General features: G+C 43.4%; 2 protein-coding genes across 11 annotated transcripts in view; both read right to left on the bottom strand.

The window, feature by feature from the left end:
- The window catches only part of BPTF (bromodomain PHD finger transcription factor), a 52,903-nt gene extending 48,458 nt beyond the window's left edge, over positions 1-4,445 (bottom strand). For 5 of the 10 annotated variants that reach the window (XM_048324092.1, XM_048324093.1, XM_048324101.1 and 2 more), the window contains exon 1: positions 3,643-4,444. In XM_048324092.1, coding sequence (XP_048180049.1) covers positions 3,643-4,282 — 640 coding nt within the window. In that variant the 5' untranslated portion in view covers positions 4,283-4,444. Of the gene's footprint in view, positions 1-3,642 lie in introns of all 10 variants that reach the window. The other 5 variants (XM_048324097.1, XM_048324096.1, XM_048324100.1 and 2 more) reach the window with 2 other exon arrangements.
- Positions 4,446-7,124: 2,679 nt separating this feature from the next.
- On the bottom strand, positions 7,125-19,366 carry NOL11 (nucleolar protein 11). Its single transcript, XM_048324112.1, has 18 exons — positions 19,212-19,366; positions 17,605-17,718; positions 16,847-16,903; positions 16,139-16,284; positions 15,826-15,883; positions 15,160-15,298; positions 14,549-14,743; positions 14,167-14,243; positions 13,337-13,460; positions 12,561-12,664; positions 12,232-12,309; positions 11,255-11,439; positions 10,881-11,006; positions 10,513-10,734; positions 9,942-10,020; positions 9,043-9,135; positions 8,623-8,730; positions 7,125-8,315 (listed from the first exon to the last, which is right to left on the bottom strand). Exons 1-18 carry the CDS (start codon positions 19,347-19,349, stop codon positions 8,202-8,204), a joined length of 2,157 nt encoding a protein of 718 aa, XP_048180069.1. The 5' UTR covers positions 19,350-19,366; the 3' UTR covers positions 7,125-8,201.
- Positions 19,367-20,399: the final 1,033 nt, after the last annotated feature.

Genomic DNA, 20,399 nt, shown 5'->3' with positions numbered 1-20,399 from the left:
AATGTTGTATCTCAGTGGCTCCACTTAGACAATTCTTCAAGAGCATGAAAACGTGTTCAGCTAAAAAATTACTACAGACACACCAAATGCAGCACCTGGTTTCCTGCTAAATTCTTTCACTCTGAAGATAAAAGCACACTGTGAAGTAACTGGTTAATAGAAGCAATGGTCAATCCCTGCAAATGCTCAGACTAGCAAAATCCATCTAAAAATATTATTTAATGTATTTTAAGATAAATATTTTGGCTCCCAACTCCAGTGTTGTGCATTTGCTTGTTTGACACACTGATGATGATCTCAGATGAAATCTAGATGTACAGCTCTTCCTAAAACTAGTTTTCCCGGTTTCTGATGAAGAAAAATCAAGAAACAAAAAATGAAGGACTTCTAGGCACCTTGATTAAACCCTTCTCTTAAAATTATTCAACATATGAAAAATACTTAGTAACTGTAATGCAACGGTGACAAGCCTCAAGTAGAATTTACAGTGGACAGGGAACAGCAAAAATGTTTAGTGATACAAGATATAGAGGATACCTGTCCTAACAGTTCATCCACCTTCTGGGGATACAAAGGGGTGAGAGGGAAGGGACATTACAAACACACAAAATCCCGCTACCAAAAGTACATCCAGCAGAAGAAAAAGAAGTAACTGTTATTCACACAGTATGTTTTTACTGTACCATGACTAAGTGGTATATTAAAGACATTTTATCTTTTCTAAGATTTTGCTTCTTTAAATAGTTTGATAATATTATTTTATATTATAACAATATTAATTTCACTATCATATTATAGTAGAAAGTACTTCTACATCTAAGTTCAAGATAAAGCATAAGCTCCCAGTCAGAGCACAAAACCTGAGGCTTTCTTGGCCAGACACATTGCTCTGCGATCTTTTAATTCATTGCTTAACTAAGTTAAAAAAAAACTGTCCCTCACTTAAGTGGAATGTGTAAAAGCTTAGTTGGCAGAAGTTTGACTGGAATGGCAATTATTCAATACCCTGCTCTCAAAAACAGTCTTCAGCCCCTAAGACTACATCCTGAAAGTGGTTGTAACTCAGGTTGCACTGACTGAGAGAAGATAAGAGGAGAAGGATTGTTCATCATCTCTTCTGGTAAAAAACCTGCACAATTCTGTCAGGAGGCAGTTTAAGCCAAGGGAGGAGACACTCCTTCAAGCCCTCCAGCTCAGCATGGGAACTCTGCCACTGTGTTACAATCTGACTGGCTTGAAGACAAGGATAGGAAATAATCCCCCCTGTATCTAAACACAGCTGAGGACCAACTCTGGCTCGGAGTGCACGCCAGTCAAACAGCTCTGGAGCCCCTGCAGGAACACTGGAGACACAGCTCTGGACCCCTGCCCTGCTCTTAACCTCCTCTCTGCACTGGCCCCCATCAGACACAGAAATACTGATGAGAAATAAAGCACTTCCTTGCCTATCAATGCTGCTCTGGTGTCCAGCAACTCTTGCTGGACTATGACAAGACTGAGATTTCCATCAGTGCCACCCCTGCAGAGCCACGGTCCCAAAGCAGGTGTTTGTCCAAGATGAGACATGGACTGAGCTGCCTGAATGAAAAGTTTGTACTTTTTTCGTAAAAGGACATCGGAGTGTCTGGGAGATAGGGAAGGAGGGAGTGTGACCTTTAGGCAAACACTGAACTAATGAGAACCACCAGTAAATTGCCAAAATAACAACACAAACATTTTAACTCTCAAAAACTCAATACAGAGCAAAATCACCTACGGATAAAAATCCTTACACTGACACGTCTCTCAAAAAAGTTAACTGAAGTCATTCTGACCAAGTGAGAAACAAGCATATGAATTATCAAAATGGTTTCTGATACATCTAAATACCACATAAAACCTGTCTATGCTTGTACAACAATGCACACAGACCTATCTTCTGATTTGCCAAAACACTTAGCACATTTGAAAAATGGCATACACCCATTCTCTGCAGAACTCATTTTAAACCTGGATGCTCATGTAAAAAATATTATCCTGACCTAGTCAGCTAAAATCATAAAAATATTATTTCCCTGACATAAGCATTCCCAAAAAAAGTAATAGAAATTAAGTTATCACAACTAAGCAGAAAATGGAGAGTTAAAAGTCAAGAGAGTATTTTGGAGCTTTTTTCTTCCATGAAGCCAGATCTCAATCTTTGAGTAATAAATATTCAAAAAATTTCAATCTGATTGCAGGACATTCCTGCAACAGGTAAACTAACATCTTTAAAAAATTATCTCTAAACAGATTTAGTAATGTATGTACTCATTTTGATTCATTTAGGTTCTTGAGCATATGGATATAAGTTTAAAATATACATACAGACAAACACACAGAGCTTTTTAAAGTACTATTATGAAGTCACAGAATAAGCCGATATCATTAACTCACGCAAATAAAGACAAATCTAGCAGCCAGTACTTCCCCCTTTTTAAAAGTCCTCAGCTAACTACTCGGATCTACACTCCTTTTTTAATTAGGATGCAATGCATTCACACCAACAACCTGTTCCTCCCCTCTTCCAGACTGGCCAAATACTCGTACAACATCAGTGTCTGCCATCCTGTAGCCCAAATCATACCAGGTTACCTCTAAGTTGAACTGCTCTCCTGGTTCAGACACTTAAAAAAAAAAAAAAATTCTAAGCTTGAACGCCATTCTGGAATGAGTTCAAATAAATCCAAAGTGCTTAAGTTTAAATAAAAGAATTTTTGAACCTTGGTGAATGAACCAATTAAGGACAAACAGAAATGCAGGCCTTAAAAATTTCCCAAATTTTCCACTAGAATTAAAAAAAAAAAAAAAACAACACTATTATGTTGAATGAATTTTAACCCCAATATGAGTTTTAAAGGTTGCTATATTTTAAGATAAACACAGTATTTAAATGCAAGACCTCTGACTCAACCTCCATCTTTTAATCTTTGTGTTGAACTAAAACTAGGTTTACATCCTTGCAATGAGGCCCTGTGCACTTTTCCCCAAACTATAACAATGCAATCTCCATTTTGAACAATGCACCTCATTTCCCTCCTTGGAAAGCTACTTTTGTCTTAAAGCCAGTAAATGCTGGATCCAGTTATAGCTCTGATCTCAAGAGCCTTAAAATCCTCGGTGTTTACGGTTTTTTGTTTTATTAAAGTCACTTCAACTTACATGTGCTTCCTTTCCTTTCAACATCAAGCTATATTTGCAAGCACAAGCCAGCCTTTCCTGTATTTAACTGAAAGGACCACTTTGCAAGGCATGCCTCTCGTTTCCCTTGTTTTTAAATTTAAAGTGAATGCTCCACACACTTTTGACATTGTCTGCAACACGTCCTGGTGGGTCGCGCATTTCTGCAGCCACCAGGTTCCTCACGAACATTTGCAAAGCATCCCCTTGTTCCAGAGAGTGCCGCCCGCCCTCCCTGCTCCTCTCCGTGCATGCGTTTGTGAGCATCTTCCAATGCTCCCAACGTCCCCGGGGTTGCCAGTGGTTATTTGCATACCCCTCTCCCTGGGAGTGCTTGCGGACATCCCTCACATCCTCGCATGGGAGTACGGACCGTATCTGCCAACCTAGAGAGAGCATGTGGGGTGCCCTCGACTTGTATGAGTTCGCCCATGGACTCTCTACCTGGGGTGCTGCTGTAGGTGCTGTGGCTCCTGAAGCTGCTCTCAGTGCAATAACTGGCATCATCTTCATCCTCCATCTCTTCGGGGTAGTCAGAGTCGTCGTCGTCCTCCTCCTCCATTATCTCCTCCTCCTCTTCCTCCTCGGAGTCCTGGTTATCCTCGGGGTCTCCCTCCTCCTCCTCCTCCTCGGACACCATGCTCTCCTCCTCCTCCTCGCTCTCATGATCGTCGTACACCACTTTACTGATGCTCCTCCTGGACGAGGCAGCCCTGCCTGGGCTGTTGCAGCTGCCTCCTGCGCCTCCTCCTCCCCCTGCTCCTGCCGCCCCGGCCCTGCCCCTGCCCTTACCGCCGCTGCCTCCCCCACCGGGGGTGCTGCTGCCGCCGCCGCCCGCCTTCCTCTTGCCGCCCCCCCTGGGCGAGGCGGCGGCGGCGGGCGACGAGGCCTGGGCAGCGCCGGCTCCCTTCTGCTTGGGCCCCGCCGTCTCCGCCTGGGCCGCGGCCGCCCACCTGCCGCGGCTGCTGCCGCGCTGCCGGGAGCGCAGCCCGCCGATGGGGCCCGCTGGAGCCGGGGCGCTCGCTGGAGCGGCGGCCGCCGCCGGCTGCTGCTGTTTGGGCGGCCTGCCGCGCCGGCCCCGCATCGCTGGGCGCTGGCCGAGGGGGAAGGGAGGGGAAGGGCGGCTCGGGAGGGCGCTCGGAGTCCGGACAGGCGGCTACGGGCAAGCTCCGCGCCCCGCGGAGGGCGCGGGGCCGGGGCGGGGGGGGGGCCGGGCCGAGCGGGCCGCGGCTCAACGCGAATCGCCGGCGCCCCGCTCCGGATCGCCGCCGGCCGCCATCTTGTTCCCCGCCTGCGCCTCGGCCGCTCCGCGCTGACTGGGGGAAGCGGCACCAGGCCCCGAGCGCCTCACGTGACCGCCGCGCCCGCCGCCGCCGCCAGGGGGCGCGCCCGTCACGGCCGTGAGGGAGCCGCCGCGATGGGGCGGCCCCGCGACCCCCGGACGCAGCACCCAGCCCGACACGGACACAAAGCCCGGACCGAACTCGAACCCGGCACCGAGCACCGGCCCCGGATCCGACACCGGCACCGACATCGACCCCAGGCACCGACAACGGCACCGACCCCCAGCCGGAACCCGGCAGCGACTCCCACCACTGACCCCGAACCCGGCACCGACCCCCAACCTGAACCCGGCAGCGACTCCCACCACTGACCGCGAACCCGGCACCAACCGCAGGCACCGGCACCGCCCCTTGCCCCCGTATGCTCCGCTTTCCCCTCCGCCGGCACCCGGCGCGCCCCCTGCCCCAGCTCACGGTCCCGACACCGCCGCTCGCTCAGCCGGCCCTGCCCCCTCTCCCCACACCAGAGTCGCTGGGTCCGTGGCCGGGGTCTCTCCCGGAGCTCGACCCGCGCCCCAGGGGAGCCCCCAGGCCCGTCGGGTGCGCGCCGGCCCCCAGGCAGGGTCTCCTCACGGGGGTCTTCATCCCCCGCCCGAGGGTGTCCCCTCGGGAGAGGCTTCCCCCCTGCATCGGTACTAAGTAGCTCTCCTGACCACTGACACTCATCTCTGGCCGTGCTTTGACTCCTCACCCATTAAACCCCTCTTACAGCTTGCCCTTACACAGCCAGCGCCTGTGTAAAGCAAACACTGAGATCACATAGGGACCCACCATCACTGTTTTTGTCCATCCACTTCCTCTATTCTGCTGTTTCCGCAGTTCCCTGGAGCACTAGGAAAGAGATGGGCTCCGTCTATTTTGTATTCCCTGTAGTTGTCTCATTTGCCAGAACCCACAAAGATCTAAAAATCAACAAAAAACAGTTGCACAGTTGGGTTTCCAATGCCACCACTTGAATTCAGGGTATCAGTTTCATAAGCAAAAGCAGTACAAACTGAAAGCCAGCCCAAGGCACAAAAACATCTGGTATTTCTTACAACCACCCTTCCTTTTCATTGCTAGATTGAGACAGCTTCGGGATTTCAGAAAGCCAGAAGTCTTATCATTAGAGAATCAGTCTGTTTACATGTTCATTTATCTCAGTCCCTTGTTTATATTTCTGAGCGAGGTAAAACCCAACACTGGTCATGCCACAAGCATGGCAGCAACATGTCCAATGTGTCATTTAATTTGCATTCTTCTATAGTAATTTTTGAAGCCCTTTTGTTCATTAACTTGTTGCTCAGGCCGAGCACCTCATTAAACCCACAAACCTGCCACAGCATCAAGCACACAACAATGGCAGTAGGGTTTAGCCCAATTTGCACTCGTATATCCAGCTTTTTATCTGCAGCTCTTTTATATTCAGTGTTGCAGCTGCACAGGCTCAGAGCCCTGGTGTGTTTAGGATGATACACACAGCAGCAGCCAACACTGCCCAACCCTATATATGCCTTTCTACTCAATTTGTATTCTGAACCTTTCAAAGTTACCTTATGTCAGGCTGATTTTCGCTACCTCTTACAAGGTTGCAAAGGATTGTGGTAACTCTTTAAATACACGAATACACAGACACACATTTTGAGGGAGGTTATTCCATTATGTTCTTCTGGTATCTTGGGAAAAACACCTGTGCATTCTGTCATCTATACACTGACCATCTAGCAAAGGTACCTAGCACACCTACTGCACCAATGACACAGCCTGTAGCATCGTGAGAGCATTAACGCCTCTGAAATACTGAGGAATTTGCGTATTTGCAGTAGATCAAAGGTGCTGAGAATCATGTGCTTTTGAACTGTGAACCAGAATATCTTGTCTCTTAATCCCATCCCGTATCAGTTGGTGATGTGGAAGTGCTTACTGAACAGGACTTCTAAAATGAAAATTATTTAGATGGAGAAATGGGTGCATAGAGAGGTATGTTACCTCTCAGGGACAGGACATAAATTAGTCCTTTCCAACACACACCTCAGTACAGAGAAATCAACCCAATGCCAAAGCCTGCCCATTCCACTCAGAGTAGAACATATTGATTTGGAACTTGGAGTTCCGATTTGGAGTCTGGTGGTAGAGCTAAATGAGCATATTTATAACTGAATTGAATACAGCAGGAGGAGGAATTTTTGGGTGGAGGCCCTACCCTGCCTCCATCCTCAGGACAGATGGAAAAAAAGACTCCTTTCACAAGACACTTTGGAGAAGATGAAGAGCCCAATTGTTCCAAGCTGTTGTCTGGGTAGGTTCCCTTCTCCAAGAATAAGGGAAAGAACTTAACCTACAGCTGGATGGCATTCAAAACAAGTGAGCATATGCTCTTGCTTAAATTACTGAGATGCTTGTGTCCAGTCCTTCACTCCAAACTATTTCATAACTTGTGTTAGGAATTGCATTTAGGTGTTCAGCTCTCAAATCAGTTCCACGTACATTTTTCTAAGATACCAAAGGTGTTGCTGAGTAACGTTCCACTGGAGCTCAGCTGCAGACTGGAAGTCAGTTGTAGGAACAAAGGGCTTACATGACTTTTTTGCTGAGGTAATTCAATATGTTTCCAATTGCCATTTTATTTAGTGTGATGAAAACCAAAGTATACCAATATACCAATATGCTGAATTCTACTAATATTCAATCACATCATTAGTAAAAATAAGTAAAAATAACATTGTATTTGCTGTTCTGAAGATGTACTGATTATCTTGTCCCCAACAATCCATCTTATACTTGACTCCAAGAAATCCAGCATTATGCTTCTGTCCCATTTTCCCCTACTCCAGATGAGCTTTCATTTACATGAATACAGTCCCACAAGTATCTTGTAACAAGTCAGCTGTAAGTGAATGCCTCATCAGAATAATAATTCAACAGATACCTGTAAAATCTTCAACAAATGTTGTTTACATAAAACTTTAGTTCATCACTTTGTATTTCAAAGGGAGTCAAAACCAATCTAAGATATACTTTGAAATGCTAGAATTCAAGCAGTATAGATGACATTAACTAAGCTGAAGTGTTCAATAGTTGAAAAAGTACTTAGAGAAAACAAACTGATGTAGGTAAGAATATTCTTATTTTAAATTCCAGTTTTCTTGTTCAAAATACTGAAAGCAACTACTACCAGTGCCAAGTCGTCACCCTCTGTATGAATCTTTAGCTGCCACTGCAGTGGGGTTTTGTTTTTAGAATTTTAGTTTTATATACATTTGGTACTGACAGTGTATAAATAAAACTAAAATATGTCAACTTCCAAAGTATCTTGAGCCTTTTAACTGTGTGTGCAGCTCTTTCCAAGTTACACAGCCCAAGATGGGCAAGTTATGCCCCCAGCATTTCTGCCATAACCATCTTGTGCTTAGCCAAGAATCGTGTGGTATTTTAGGATGTTCTCATGATCACATATCAGAATTCTACATGAAAATATAAGCAAGCATCCAGCTTCTCATCAATCAAAAAGAGAGCTTTTAATACACAAGTTTCAAACTTACAACTCCCATGTAACTACCGAGTAACCAGGCTCCTCCTATGTAGAAAACAACTTTCGACAGCCCCAATATGGAGTGCTAATACATCCTTGTCATAAAAGGAATCAATAAAAAAGAAATGTGTTAATAACGAATTTCAAATTCAAATAATTTCCAGCACTTCAATAGAATAGGTCTGAGATTCTCTCAGGTGGTTCAGTCTTTGTAACTCCCGCAAACTTCCTTCAATCTTGTTGAGTTCTGAGTAAAACCGTACCTGAAAAGAAGAAACAGAGACATTTATAGTAAAATACATTTTAATTCTTTTAATACATCATCATACTGTGGAACTATCTGTGGTTCTGCACAGTTTAAGATATTTAAACCAAACAAACAAAGCAGCTTTTGAAAGCCAAATGAGACAGAGGCAACTGCAATTCATGCTCAGGAAGGAGCATACAGAGGAGGACACACATTATTTGTTTCACTGAATAATTTGTTGTTGTCTGTCTCCCCCCTTTCTCAACATCCATATTCCAAATCCAACTGAAAATGAAATAATTATCCCAGAAGATGCAACTTACTTGGGCTCTCACAAACTTATGCAGGTTTGAAAGCAACTCCTTTGCTTCTGGCAGCATCACCATGACAGTGAAGTGAGCATCAAGTAACAGGCACATCCAATCCATGATCTGACGACAAACAAGAAAAGTACACTTACACTTCCCAGTCTGGAAATGACACACATTTGGCTCTAAAAGCTGAACTTTGAAACATTAACTTCTAATGCAAAATACATGGGTTCACATTTTAAAGCATATTTTAAGGTATATTTGGGTTTTGATTATTAAAGTGTTACATCTGACTTCACAGAGGTTACATTAACAGACAATACTTAGTAGAATGAATGTAGGCATCAACCGATTTTAGATATTCCCAACTACTCACCAAGTTACACACCACAGAAAGGGAAGGAAGTACAGTTCTTAGAATGAGCTGCTCACCTGATTTATCGTGGGGGAGCGTATTCCAGGAAGAGTGGTGTTAACTTTTTCACTGCATTTCACATACAGGTAATATAAATACCTGAGAAATAGCTGGAAGTAGAAAAGTCAGAACATTTGTAAAGGACAAGCATTTAATAGACGGAGGGATTTTTTGTTTTTGAAAGCAACATAGATGCCTGTATATTACATATTAAAAACAAGTTTTATGCTTCTCTTACATCACCCATAGCTGGATGTTTGAAAATTCTCAGCAATATTCAGTGTAAATTACATTCAGGGGTAACCACTGTTCAAAGAGACATGTCAGAGCTGAAATCAGCTTTGCTCTGATGTGTGGGTTTTTTTTGAAATCACTGGAAAATCACACATATGCTCAGGTACACACAATTCTTGAAGTTATATTTCAGCTTTTGAGAAATGGGGGAGCTTGGTGGGGTTTTTTCCTAAACTGAGGGGGATCTAGATTTGTATTACATTTGGGATTAAACAGAGTTTGTTTCTCATAATTTCTGAACTTCTGTTTCTGATAGAACTGACTAAATTACCGTGTCTTTTTCCTTTCCTAAAAAGCATCTAAATCGCGCAAAGGTAACTTGCTAACAGAATATGAGCATTTTCCAGTCAGACTGGGTCATAAAGAGGGTTTCTTACTTACATGTTCCAAAATAAGCAAGGACTACAAAAATTAGGAAGATTTCCTTAAATACGTGGAAAAACACCATATTCCTTAATATTAAATCTTATTAGGCATCCTAATTTCATTTCCATGCATTAGTTTGTTATTCAGACTCCTGAAAGAATGGTGAATTTCTCACATACAACTGAAAAACTCTCTTCCCTTTCCCTCACCACAAAATAATAAGGGTTTTAAAACCTTTTAATGTTAAAATACTTACAATAGCTTCTTGAGCTGGAAGGTTTTTCAGGTGAGGCAAAAGAAACGTTTCAGTGTAAGCTGAATGGAGAACAGCATTTCTGTGCAGTGCTATTAAGGGAATAACACTGGAGGAAAATACCAGTTTGTACAAACCAGAGTGAATTCTAAATAGAATATTTCTCCAGGTTTTTGACAGAGGTCCTATTTGAATCTTATTTCTATCATGAAATATCTACAGCAATAGAACCATCACAATACAGTTAACTTGAACAGTTCTATCCACTGCAAGGGTGTAACTGCCTGATGTGTTTTAACAGGCAAATATCCAAATCACTGATACCATTTTCTCTTAAGTAGAGAAAGATTATTGCAAAAGTGTAATAAAACTAAGTTTAAATTGGTGTAGATACATTCTAAAAGCTAAACGTTTCTATTTATATTCTAAACAGTTTTTCTACTGAGTAGGAACTGCTCTTACGAGAGCTCAGAAACTTTCAGCAATAACAGAAGATGTGCCTTTTGGCAATACCAAATATAAACATCCACAGCACATGCAATGCTCTGGCTTCTCTTCACCATGCAGAGGATACAATAATGCTGCCTTCTGAAGCCCAACAGGGCAGGATTCACCATCACTCCTGGATTGGGCTTCCTTTGGGATTTTGGTATCATACATGTCCTGGTCCATCTCTGCACCGAAACCATTTTCTACAATTTCAGTCTTAACTTCTTTATCGTCGGATTCAACATCAATGTAACAGATCACAGAATCTAGATTCACATCTATATTTTGAAGATGGGCTTCACTAATGCTGTGGAAGAAAATTTAATGCCTTGAATTATTAGCTTTAAAATCAGCAATGCCATCAACACACATAATAAACTCTCTGAAGCTTATTATAAAAGCAAAAACATAGACTAAAATTTGGTGAAGAAAAAAATACTCATTTCAAGTTACCTTAAAAATGTTTTCAGGCAAGCATAAGTAATTTCTTCAGGAATATCTGGAAACCGTTCTAGGCAGATTTGTAAGAGATGCATATCTTTTTTCTCCAAAGCAACAGCCATTAAATCTGGACATAAACTATAAAAATATGAAATTAATAGGTTGCACAGTCCACACCCACTGAGAACTACACTGACAACTAAGGTAATAGTACTTATCTTCCTCCCCAGATGGATTTTTACGTAAAACACCAGCTTCATCAGAAAATAAGCACCTTTGGTATTAAATTGTGATAATTCAAGAGAAACTTATAAAGAACTTCATTTCTATTTTTTTAAATTGATTTTAAAGACTACTCCTTACACTAAAAAATGCAGAGTCACTACCTGTAGGATAAGTCCCGGGTTTCAACAATCTCCAGCAGGAAATTTTGAGGGTAGTACTTTGGATTTCTTTTACATCTGTCTGTAAGGGCAGTGACCACACAGCCAATGGCGGCTTGCAGATCTGGGGTTGGTGCTTTTGACATCAGTTGTCTTAATTCAGTTTCCAACACATAAGTAGAAGCATCCTGGAAAAGACAAAAATACTGTGCAACTCAGAAATACAAGGCACAGGTTTGACAACTGCCCTGGCATTAATTAGACCAAGTAGAAGCAGACCTACTTTGGAATTCAAGTTACAAAAATCCCTCGCCACTCTGTGTTTTGATAGCATAGTTTCTCTCAAGCATGAAAGAGCTAAATGAGGTAATTCCTCATTCTGAACTCAGGTAAGCAGTACCTGCTCTCAGTAACTGCTCATGGATTAATCACCTGTTACTTCAGTAACAATACCAAAGTGTCCAGCCACAAGCGAACTGCAGATAGTTTCCCTTCCTGTATGACCTATTATAACACTTACAGCAAGTTCTAGAAAGGAACTAAAGAGCTTATTACTGTATTTGCAGTGGAATTCCTGACAATTCCTCCAACTTCTTACAGCTGAAATGCCTTCAACAAAATTAAAGCCATAAATAAGAACCTAAACAAGCAAAGTTCAGATGAAATATCCTCTGTTATTTACTGTAAGACACTATCATTAACAATGAACAAATTTGTGCAAGTTTCCAGAACTCAGATGTTATAAGCCCTGTATTGTACAGCTCTCAAAACACGTTCCTGTGACAAAACTTAGTTTCATCATGCCCAAATTCCGTTCTTACACAACAATGATAAGAACAATATCCTTCAACTCACCTGTTCAAGGCAGCTTGGTCAACCTGGTATGTGCAAGAGAACATGGAAAGAGATAATAGCTTAAGAGACACCTATACTATTCTGAGAGTGTCTAAACACTACTTGAGGATATTTGGGTTACTTACTTTGAGATTTAGTAAGAGCTGCCCAACTGATAAGGCCTCTGGTTGTATTTTAGCAACAGTGCTCCTTCTTGATCTTAACTGTGGTCAAGAAAAACACAGAGTTGTTATTCAGCTCCGAAATATTTAAGGACTTCAAGCAAGATAACTGGGTACTTCACATGTCAACTTGCTGTCTGGACTATGATTACTAACTGCAATTCCAGAAACAGTGTTAGAAACAATCAGTAACAGATAAAGTGAAATTTCTTTCTGCTGCAACACCTAAAAGTAGCAGCATGGGGAAGAGACAAGACAAACAACAACCTCACACGACCCTAATTCTAACTTACATTCATTTTGGACTCTGCTTTCAGAGCTACAGACTCCTGGGACTGAAAGGAAACCACCAGCTCTTCATCTTCCAGGGTATTCCAGTTCACAAATGAGGACACATCTGTGAACATACAAATGAAACTATATGAAGGTAACACTTACAGCACATTTATTGAAGCATGAATATTGCACCAACTTCTCATGCTAATAGATACTTTCTAAACTATAATCCAAGTGATTTTATGCCAAGAAAGCTGCCAGTTTTATTTCAACAGCAGGTAATTTTATGACCTTTCTTTATACTGTTTCTCCATTTTGCCTCTGGGAGCAAGAGAAGTAAATTATTACACAATTTATCCTGAGCATTACTTGCAACATTTTACCAATACAATGTTTGATTAAACCATTATGACAGTAGAATTTTAAACTGAAGTTGACAAACTAAGGTTTGACATTGCCCTATCTAATCACAAACTCTTTGAAAACACTTTTTAGGAAACAGCACTTCACTTTGTTTTCAGTATTCATCATCAGCATTCCAGTGTTTTCAGTAATTCCAGTAGCTGAATGACAATCCAGGTTAAATGAAGCCACAATAAATTCAGATGTCTGTGTGTTTTGTTGTTCCCAGCACCAGTAAATTTAACAGCCAGGAACACAGTACAGTGTGATTTGCTTCAAGCTGTTGAGATTCAATTCATTTTATAGGACTGTGTTAAAATAACTTTTATACGATTTCAGATGTCTTCCTTTTACAAGCTCTTTTCACCGTAATTAAAAAAAAAATTCTTACCAGGGTTTTGACTGTCCTTGAGCTTTCCCACAGCAGCTGCCAAGGATGATGTTTCACACTTGTACATAATTACAGTCAACACTTTCCCATGAATTAAAAAAAAATTTTCCTCATAACACCACAACTGCAAAATATTAAAATGTGTCATTAATAAGATGAGCAGAGAAGTGAGTTCCTGCACTGATGTGTAACTCCTTCCTACAAAGTTCAATTAGAAGTCAGTGATCAGATTATTTAAAATTATTTTCAGTAGGTTTAACATTTGTTAGCAGACCTTCACTAACTGCTGATTTTAAATACAGAAATTAGAAGTGTTCTGTTCAGTATTTTTCCAGGGATGTCCTTAAGTACAGCAGTTCCTCCAAGGCATTAAGTCCCTTTTCAAGTTTCCTCTTGTGCAATTTTAAGACAAAAGCAGTCAGCTGTTCTGGTTCACCAGTGCATTTATTCCTTAGGTGCTATTTTACCTATTTGACTCCCGAATAGCTTGAAATGCTGTTCGGGAGATCATAGAATCATTTAGGCTTTCAACTGCAAATTGCCTGAACAGAAGAGACACTGTTGGGTTTTGTGTTCAGTGATTTTATTCACACCAAATAATCAAGACCATGAGATGTGACAAAGTACTAAATTATCAGAGAAATCCCCACAGGCCACAATTCTCCCAATGAATATTCTGACAGAAATTGCTCATCAACTGGTCAGTATTAATTTTGCTTCAGATGTTGCATTCACTGCTCCTCCAGCAGCAGCAGAGCTCTGCAGCCCAACACTCCCTTCCCTGCTGTCAAATGCATAAAGCTCAAGGACCCCAAACCCATGAGCTTTACCTGGCCGTTGGTCCCCAGGGGTAGTTCCTTTGAGGTTTGCAACGTCTGAAATTTTGTATTCCATATGCTCAGGCACTCTAAGGCAAGTAAGAGATAGAGGTTATGATCCCAAAAGTAACATAAATGCTACATTTGCCTTTACTACTTTCAGTTACAAACGCTGCGGGAAACAGAAATAACTGTTTCAAAATAGCTCGGCCAGTATTTAGCATCAGGAATTACATCACTCAGGTTACATCTCAATTTAAAGATGAGTTGGTTTTCCAATGAAGAGCTTTAAACCAGAAGCTGGGACAAGAGGGACAGCACAATTTTCCTGCCTAGTGCTTTGCCCAAGGAAATTTTAGACCTTACAACATCTTTATATGATTTTTCAAGTTACCTCGGGGTTCTTTCCCAGGTACAGCCAGACTGCCCAACACTGCAATGTGGTCTTTGTCCAGGACAACTAAAGATGTTCCTTTCAGAACAGTTCCTGGGACTGAAAAGTTTAGTAGTAGTGACTTGGACAAAATTTCTTCTTCCTCAGTATCTTGCTGCAGAGGTATCAGAACCTGGTACACAGAGTCATTGGAATCTGTAAAAAAAAAAAAAAAAAAAAAAAAAATCACTCTTTTACAATTGGTTTTCGTGGGAAAAAAAACCTGTTTGATATGATATAGCAAAAGAACATCTAAAAAGACAAAATCCAGTGAATGCTGAAAGAAGAATTAATACAGGATATTTAAAGCACTCACTATGATCCAAAGCAGCAAAATAAAGGTATAGCAATAAGGGTATAGTGAGAGCTGCAGGGTACAAGTGATCACAGGTAGGAACAGTTCACCTTTGCAGCCATTAAAGTATCAGGAAGGTTTAATTACTACTTGTAGCTGTTTTAAGAAGTTTAAAAAACTAAAAATATTAAACAGCAATTCATAAATATCAACATTTTATGTCCTTCCATACAATTCTTTCCTTCATTATCCCATCCCATTAGAAAATATAACTTACACAAACACAGAAGTGTGACAGTTTGGTTTGTTATATGTGCTGTGAAACACAGTGGCTTGGATGCTTCCTGTTGTTCAAGCTTGTATTTGTGTAGACTACTCAGCTTAGGTTTCTGTACATAGACAAAAAAATCCCCACTCTAAAACAAAAAAAGAAAATAAAGCTTTCCTTTAATTTACACAAAGAAAATATAACAGAAATTCAGATATTAGTACTGCTTAACTTTGGATGTTGTGCAAAATTAGGAAATTGTGTTTTCTATAGGGCATCAGCCTAATTCAGAGAATCCACAGACTCTACAAGTAAAGAATATTCTTATTTGATGCAACAAATGGACTCACAGGAAGAAGCATTTGCATGAAGACAGATTTACACATAATTCCTTTTTTAAAAACATACATCCTATTCAACAGTTCTTCTCAATGAGCAATGAAGAGTCACACCATGTCTACTGTATTTCATCTTATTAATTGTTCTCTGCAGTTCTAAGAGCCCTGTTTCTCAGCCCTGAAAGCAACACAACTTCCATTTAACTGCTGTATTGATTAAATCAGGATAATGATTCCACTAAAAGCTCTTAAAATCAAATAAATCAGGTGATGGATTTTGAAAAAAGCCATTCAGGTCTCCTGGTATGATTTTTAAAATAAAAAGTATTTAACTCACTTTCTCAGTAGTGAAAATTAAGACAGGTTGTTGGCCTTCCATAAAAGCTCCACTCCACCTAAAACCAGAAAGCTGGATGAACATCTTTCAAACTCTAGGTTTATACAAAAAGTCGTATCACTATTCCTTAGGCACCTTTCAATTTTTAGGAAATCTGTAAAAGTAATTCTAACATTTTAAAAACAATGTGTTGGAACAAAACACCCAACCCCAAGATCTTGGTCTTTGATTTCCCCCCATCTCCTCAAAAAAGGGAAAAGCTTTCATCATCGCAGTTAATTCCTCTGAATCATCACAAAGTGGCATCACTTACCTGATGACTTCATCTGAGATAATGTTTTCAATCTCCTGTTGTGGGGCTTCCAAAAGCACATCCAGCGTCCGAACCCCACCTCCCCTGAACAGCACCACTGGCCCCCCATTGGGCAGGGAATGGATCCTGTACACATCTGCTGAGAGCTGCAAGAACAAAAACAAATCTCTGTTCTCTGCTACATTACCCTGAAAAGTGAGTGCTTTATTCATTATTATAACTTTTTCCAATAAAATTTAACAGAAGAATGATGAACCTTTAAGATCCTTAATAATATAGATCTAGTAGCTGCTGATTTGTTGAAATGCCACAAATAATGCAAATCACTACCCCAAAAAAAAAAAAAAGCCAGGAAAATGTCCTGAAGAGCATCATATTCCTGAATCACATCATAAAAACCATAACAGGGTCAGGAGGTCACACAACCGCTCTACAGCAACACACAAAGTGTTGTTTAACACATCAAGCAGCAGAACACAAAGATCTGTAATTGAACACAATTCATCATCTTTAAAGAAAGTCCAATCATTTTAAGACAAATATTCTGATAATAAAGTCAATGCAAGTGGATTCCTTGCAATACTCCAGAACATCATGAAGCGTAAGTTAAGCTAAAATGTAATATGGCCAACACTATGAAAATTAGAGCATTTCTTCCCTCCACGGGGATCCAAAACACATAGAAGAGAACACATGAAGGAGACTTACTGTTGCTTTAAAGGCTTTGTCCAAGTTAATGTCTTCATTCTTCCATATTCTTAAAACCTTTAAGACAAGCATCATTTTTAGGTAAAACAGTAACACACAGACTTGTCAGCACTCAAAACACCAGCAATTGCAACAGGAGGGAAACACACAGGGAGTATTCACAGTGACTTGAGTGGGAACTGGCCCAGGAGGGGCAGAGACAGCAGGAACTGAAACCAAGCTCAGAAATCCTGAATTGGAAAGGACAGGAAAGAGTAAGGAAAAAGGCACAGCAGAACTGTAAATGAAAGTAGATCAGAGTGATGGGGACAGTGAGATAGAGTTGGCCTGATTTCCACAAGCAATGCAAGGCTAGGAGTGGTATTTCATCAACAACAATGAAAAGCCAAAGACCCAGCATGATCTAAGCAAATGCTACACATACACACAGAAACTTTTAACTGTGAAACAAGAGCAGAAGAACAAGGATGGGGTCTGAACTACTGTAACCACTCCAGTACCATGACCATGCAGTTGTAAATGTCACCCAGGTTGCAACAGGAAAAATAACTTATCCTTAGGGAGTGTGTGCATGAGGCACTGAGAATCTCCTGTGTTTAAAGGACCAACAGACTGAAGATGCTCATGCCACCAACATGCTGAGGGTCCCCCACATGTTCAACCAGAAATGTCACACTGCTGATTTTGTCCCTACTTACATTCCCTCAAGAAAACCCACAACATCCTTTTTTCCTCTAAAGAAGGATGAAGGCTCTCACCTTGTCGTCATGAACTGCGATGTACTCATGGGTTTCAAAGTTGCACACAACAGGACAGGTGAGAATCTGCCCGTGTTTAACTGACCAACAGCCCAGGGGCTTCTGATCCGAAATCTACAGAGTCAGAACAAAGACACTGCAATTAAAATACAACATATGAAAGATCACTTTGGGGACTTCTCTCATGACAAAAAGGAAATGCAAGGCAGCCACATCAGATCTGAATTAGAATATTAAAATATGGAAACCGCTATACTCAAAAATTCCTCTTGAGCATTCCTGTTTCCACCTTTAACACCAACAGTTTCAGAACAACAGGAAAGAACTCTACATTAATTAGATTTCTTTTCATGTAAGAAATAACTTTGACCTGTAACAGTCTGAAGGGCTTATGCGATGAAGCACAGATACAAGGCACCACTTTTTCGAAGGGCAGATACTAATTTTAATTGCTAGTGTAATTTGCTTTTAGTGACTAATACAATCATACACAGACTTGTGCTTTTTTTCTTTCTATTTCAAGGTGAGTTACTGAAACCAAGAGCAGGGGATTTTGCTGTCTGAACTCCTGTTCTGTGTGATTCACACCCAACTGCTCTGAGGGCACTCAACCCCCTCTCCTCACTCCAGAGTACACTGGGCATATTTATAACACAGTTATGTTCTCACATATGGTCTTGGCACTGGGAATAAGGAACCCAAAGGAGGTTGCATCATCAACCCACTAAGATCATGGAATGGTCTGAGTTGGAAGGGACTTTAGATCACCAAGTCCCACCCCCTGCCATGGGCAGGGACACCTTCCACTATCCCAGGTTGCTCCAAGCCCCATCCAATCTGGCCTTGGACACTTCCAGGGATGGGGCAGCCACAGCTTCTCTGGGAACCTGTGACAGGGCCTCTCCACCCTCACAGGGAAGAATTTCTTCCCAATATCCAATCGAAACCTACCCTCTTTCAGTTTAAGCCCATCCCTGCTTGTCCTGTCACTACAATCCCCAACCGCATGGATGTGATAGTCAGCTAAAGACAAACTCAAATATTTGCCTTAAAGTTTCTTATTATGGTCTACTGAATAACAGAGACCAGAACACACTTTTCGTTTCAGGTGCTGCAAACCAAAATCTTCCGTGCTGCAGCCAGCAGGACAGCACCTGACACTGAGCTGACAGCCCAGAACCTGGAACTGCAGGTAACACGTACCTGTGGCTTCGCGACGGAAGTGTTTTTTGGGACGGGGAATGGACAGAGAACATCAGCAAAAGGAAAAATACTCGGACAAGCGCCCGAGCCGCCCCATGTTCCCGGGCAGAGGGAGCGGGGGCAGCGGGGAGCGCAGGGGGCAGAGTATGGCCGGGCCGGGCTGGAGCCGCTCCTGGCCCGGGGCCGTTCCCCGCCCCGCCTCCCACGGGGGATGGCGGCTGCAGGTGGGGGCGCCCGGGGACAGACAGCGGGGCCCGGGGACAGACAGCGAAGTCTGGTCCGGACAGGCAGGGTGAAAGGGAATACGGGAGGCACCGCGGCCCCGGCCCTGCCCGGGAGAACCCCCACCTAGGCCGGGGCTGCCCGGGGCGGCGGTGCCGCCCCCGAGGACGCGCGGGCGGTACCTTGAAGAGCGTGGCGGCCCGGCCGCGCTCGGTGAGCAGCACGAGGTCGCGGCCCGGGCCCGGCTCCAGGCACAACCCGGGGCCGCCGCCGCCGGGGCCAGGCCCGCGCAGCGTGAAGCTCTCGCACAGCGCCGCCATCTTGGCCAGGCCGGGCTCTCGCGAGAGCTGGCGCGACGCGCGCGCCCCAGCGTGACCCGGGGGCGGGGCCGGCCGGGGTCGGGACAGGGCCGGCGCTGTCGCGACAGGGAGTGAGCGCTGCTGTCGTGCGGCCCTGCCCGGCCGGGCCTGCGCCTTCCCCCGAGCGTGCAGGGCGGCTCTGCAGCGGGCTTCGGCAGAGGGTCTGCGATGACGCTGCGTTCCGAATGTGTTAGATACAAAACCTAAGGAAAGACGATGATTATTATCCTCAGAACATCGTCAGAAAGCGGGACAGTCAGGGATCCATGGGCACTGCCCTTATTCAGGCGTTGCCGGGGCATTTCGCGCACTGTGTCCATCGCTCCTGCACCGGTTCCCACGGTTGGTCCCGCAGTGCCGAGCGTATGCTAATGAGAGGTCAGATTTATGCTAATGAATGGATCACGTGCACGCCAATGAGAGGGCTCTCGTCTATGTTAATGAGAGGTCACGTGTATGTTAATGAAAAGCGGTCACGTGTGCGCTAATTTGCACGAGGAGTGGAGGTAAAGGCTTCTGTGGGGTTTAATGTGCGCGCAAACCCCGCTGGATTTAGGGCTGCACCGGGATGCGGCCCCGCCCTGTGCGAGGTGCCCTGTAAGGCACAAGGTGGGGTTGTCCCCTCTGCCGCAGCACAGCCTGGCCCCGCCGACCGCGCAGTCGGAGGGTTCCCGTCAGGGTTTCACCACTTTGTATTTTCTTGTGTAGGATTTTGAGTGTGTGCAGATTTCAGTGCAGCCCTACCCAGGAATAGGAGCCCAAGCTGTAAAAGACATCAAATCAAACCAACAACCAACAGCGACAGGTCAGGCCGGGTCCCTGGGGGTCACTTTGGGACTGGGCACTGCCCCATCTGCTCAGCCACGCCTGGCTTTGGTGGCAGGGCCGGGCACAGTGACCCCAGCAGGGCTGCCGAGATGTCCCCGGCGTGCGCGGGCTCTGTCCCCTTTGCGCCGTGTGATTTCCAATCTAAAACATTTCCAGTCCCCTCTTTGTTTCCTCTGCCCTGTC

The sequence above is a fragment of the Corvus hawaiiensis genome, chromosome 19, assembly GCF_020740725.1.
Source record: "Corvus hawaiiensis isolate bCorHaw1 chromosome 19, bCorHaw1.pri.cur, whole genome shotgun sequence".
Lineage (NCBI taxonomy): Eukaryota > Metazoa > Chordata > Aves > Passeriformes > Corvidae > Corvus > Corvus hawaiiensis.
The sequence above is the reverse complement of the archived record's forward strand: the minus strand, read 5'-3'. Positions and strand labels throughout refer to the sequence as shown.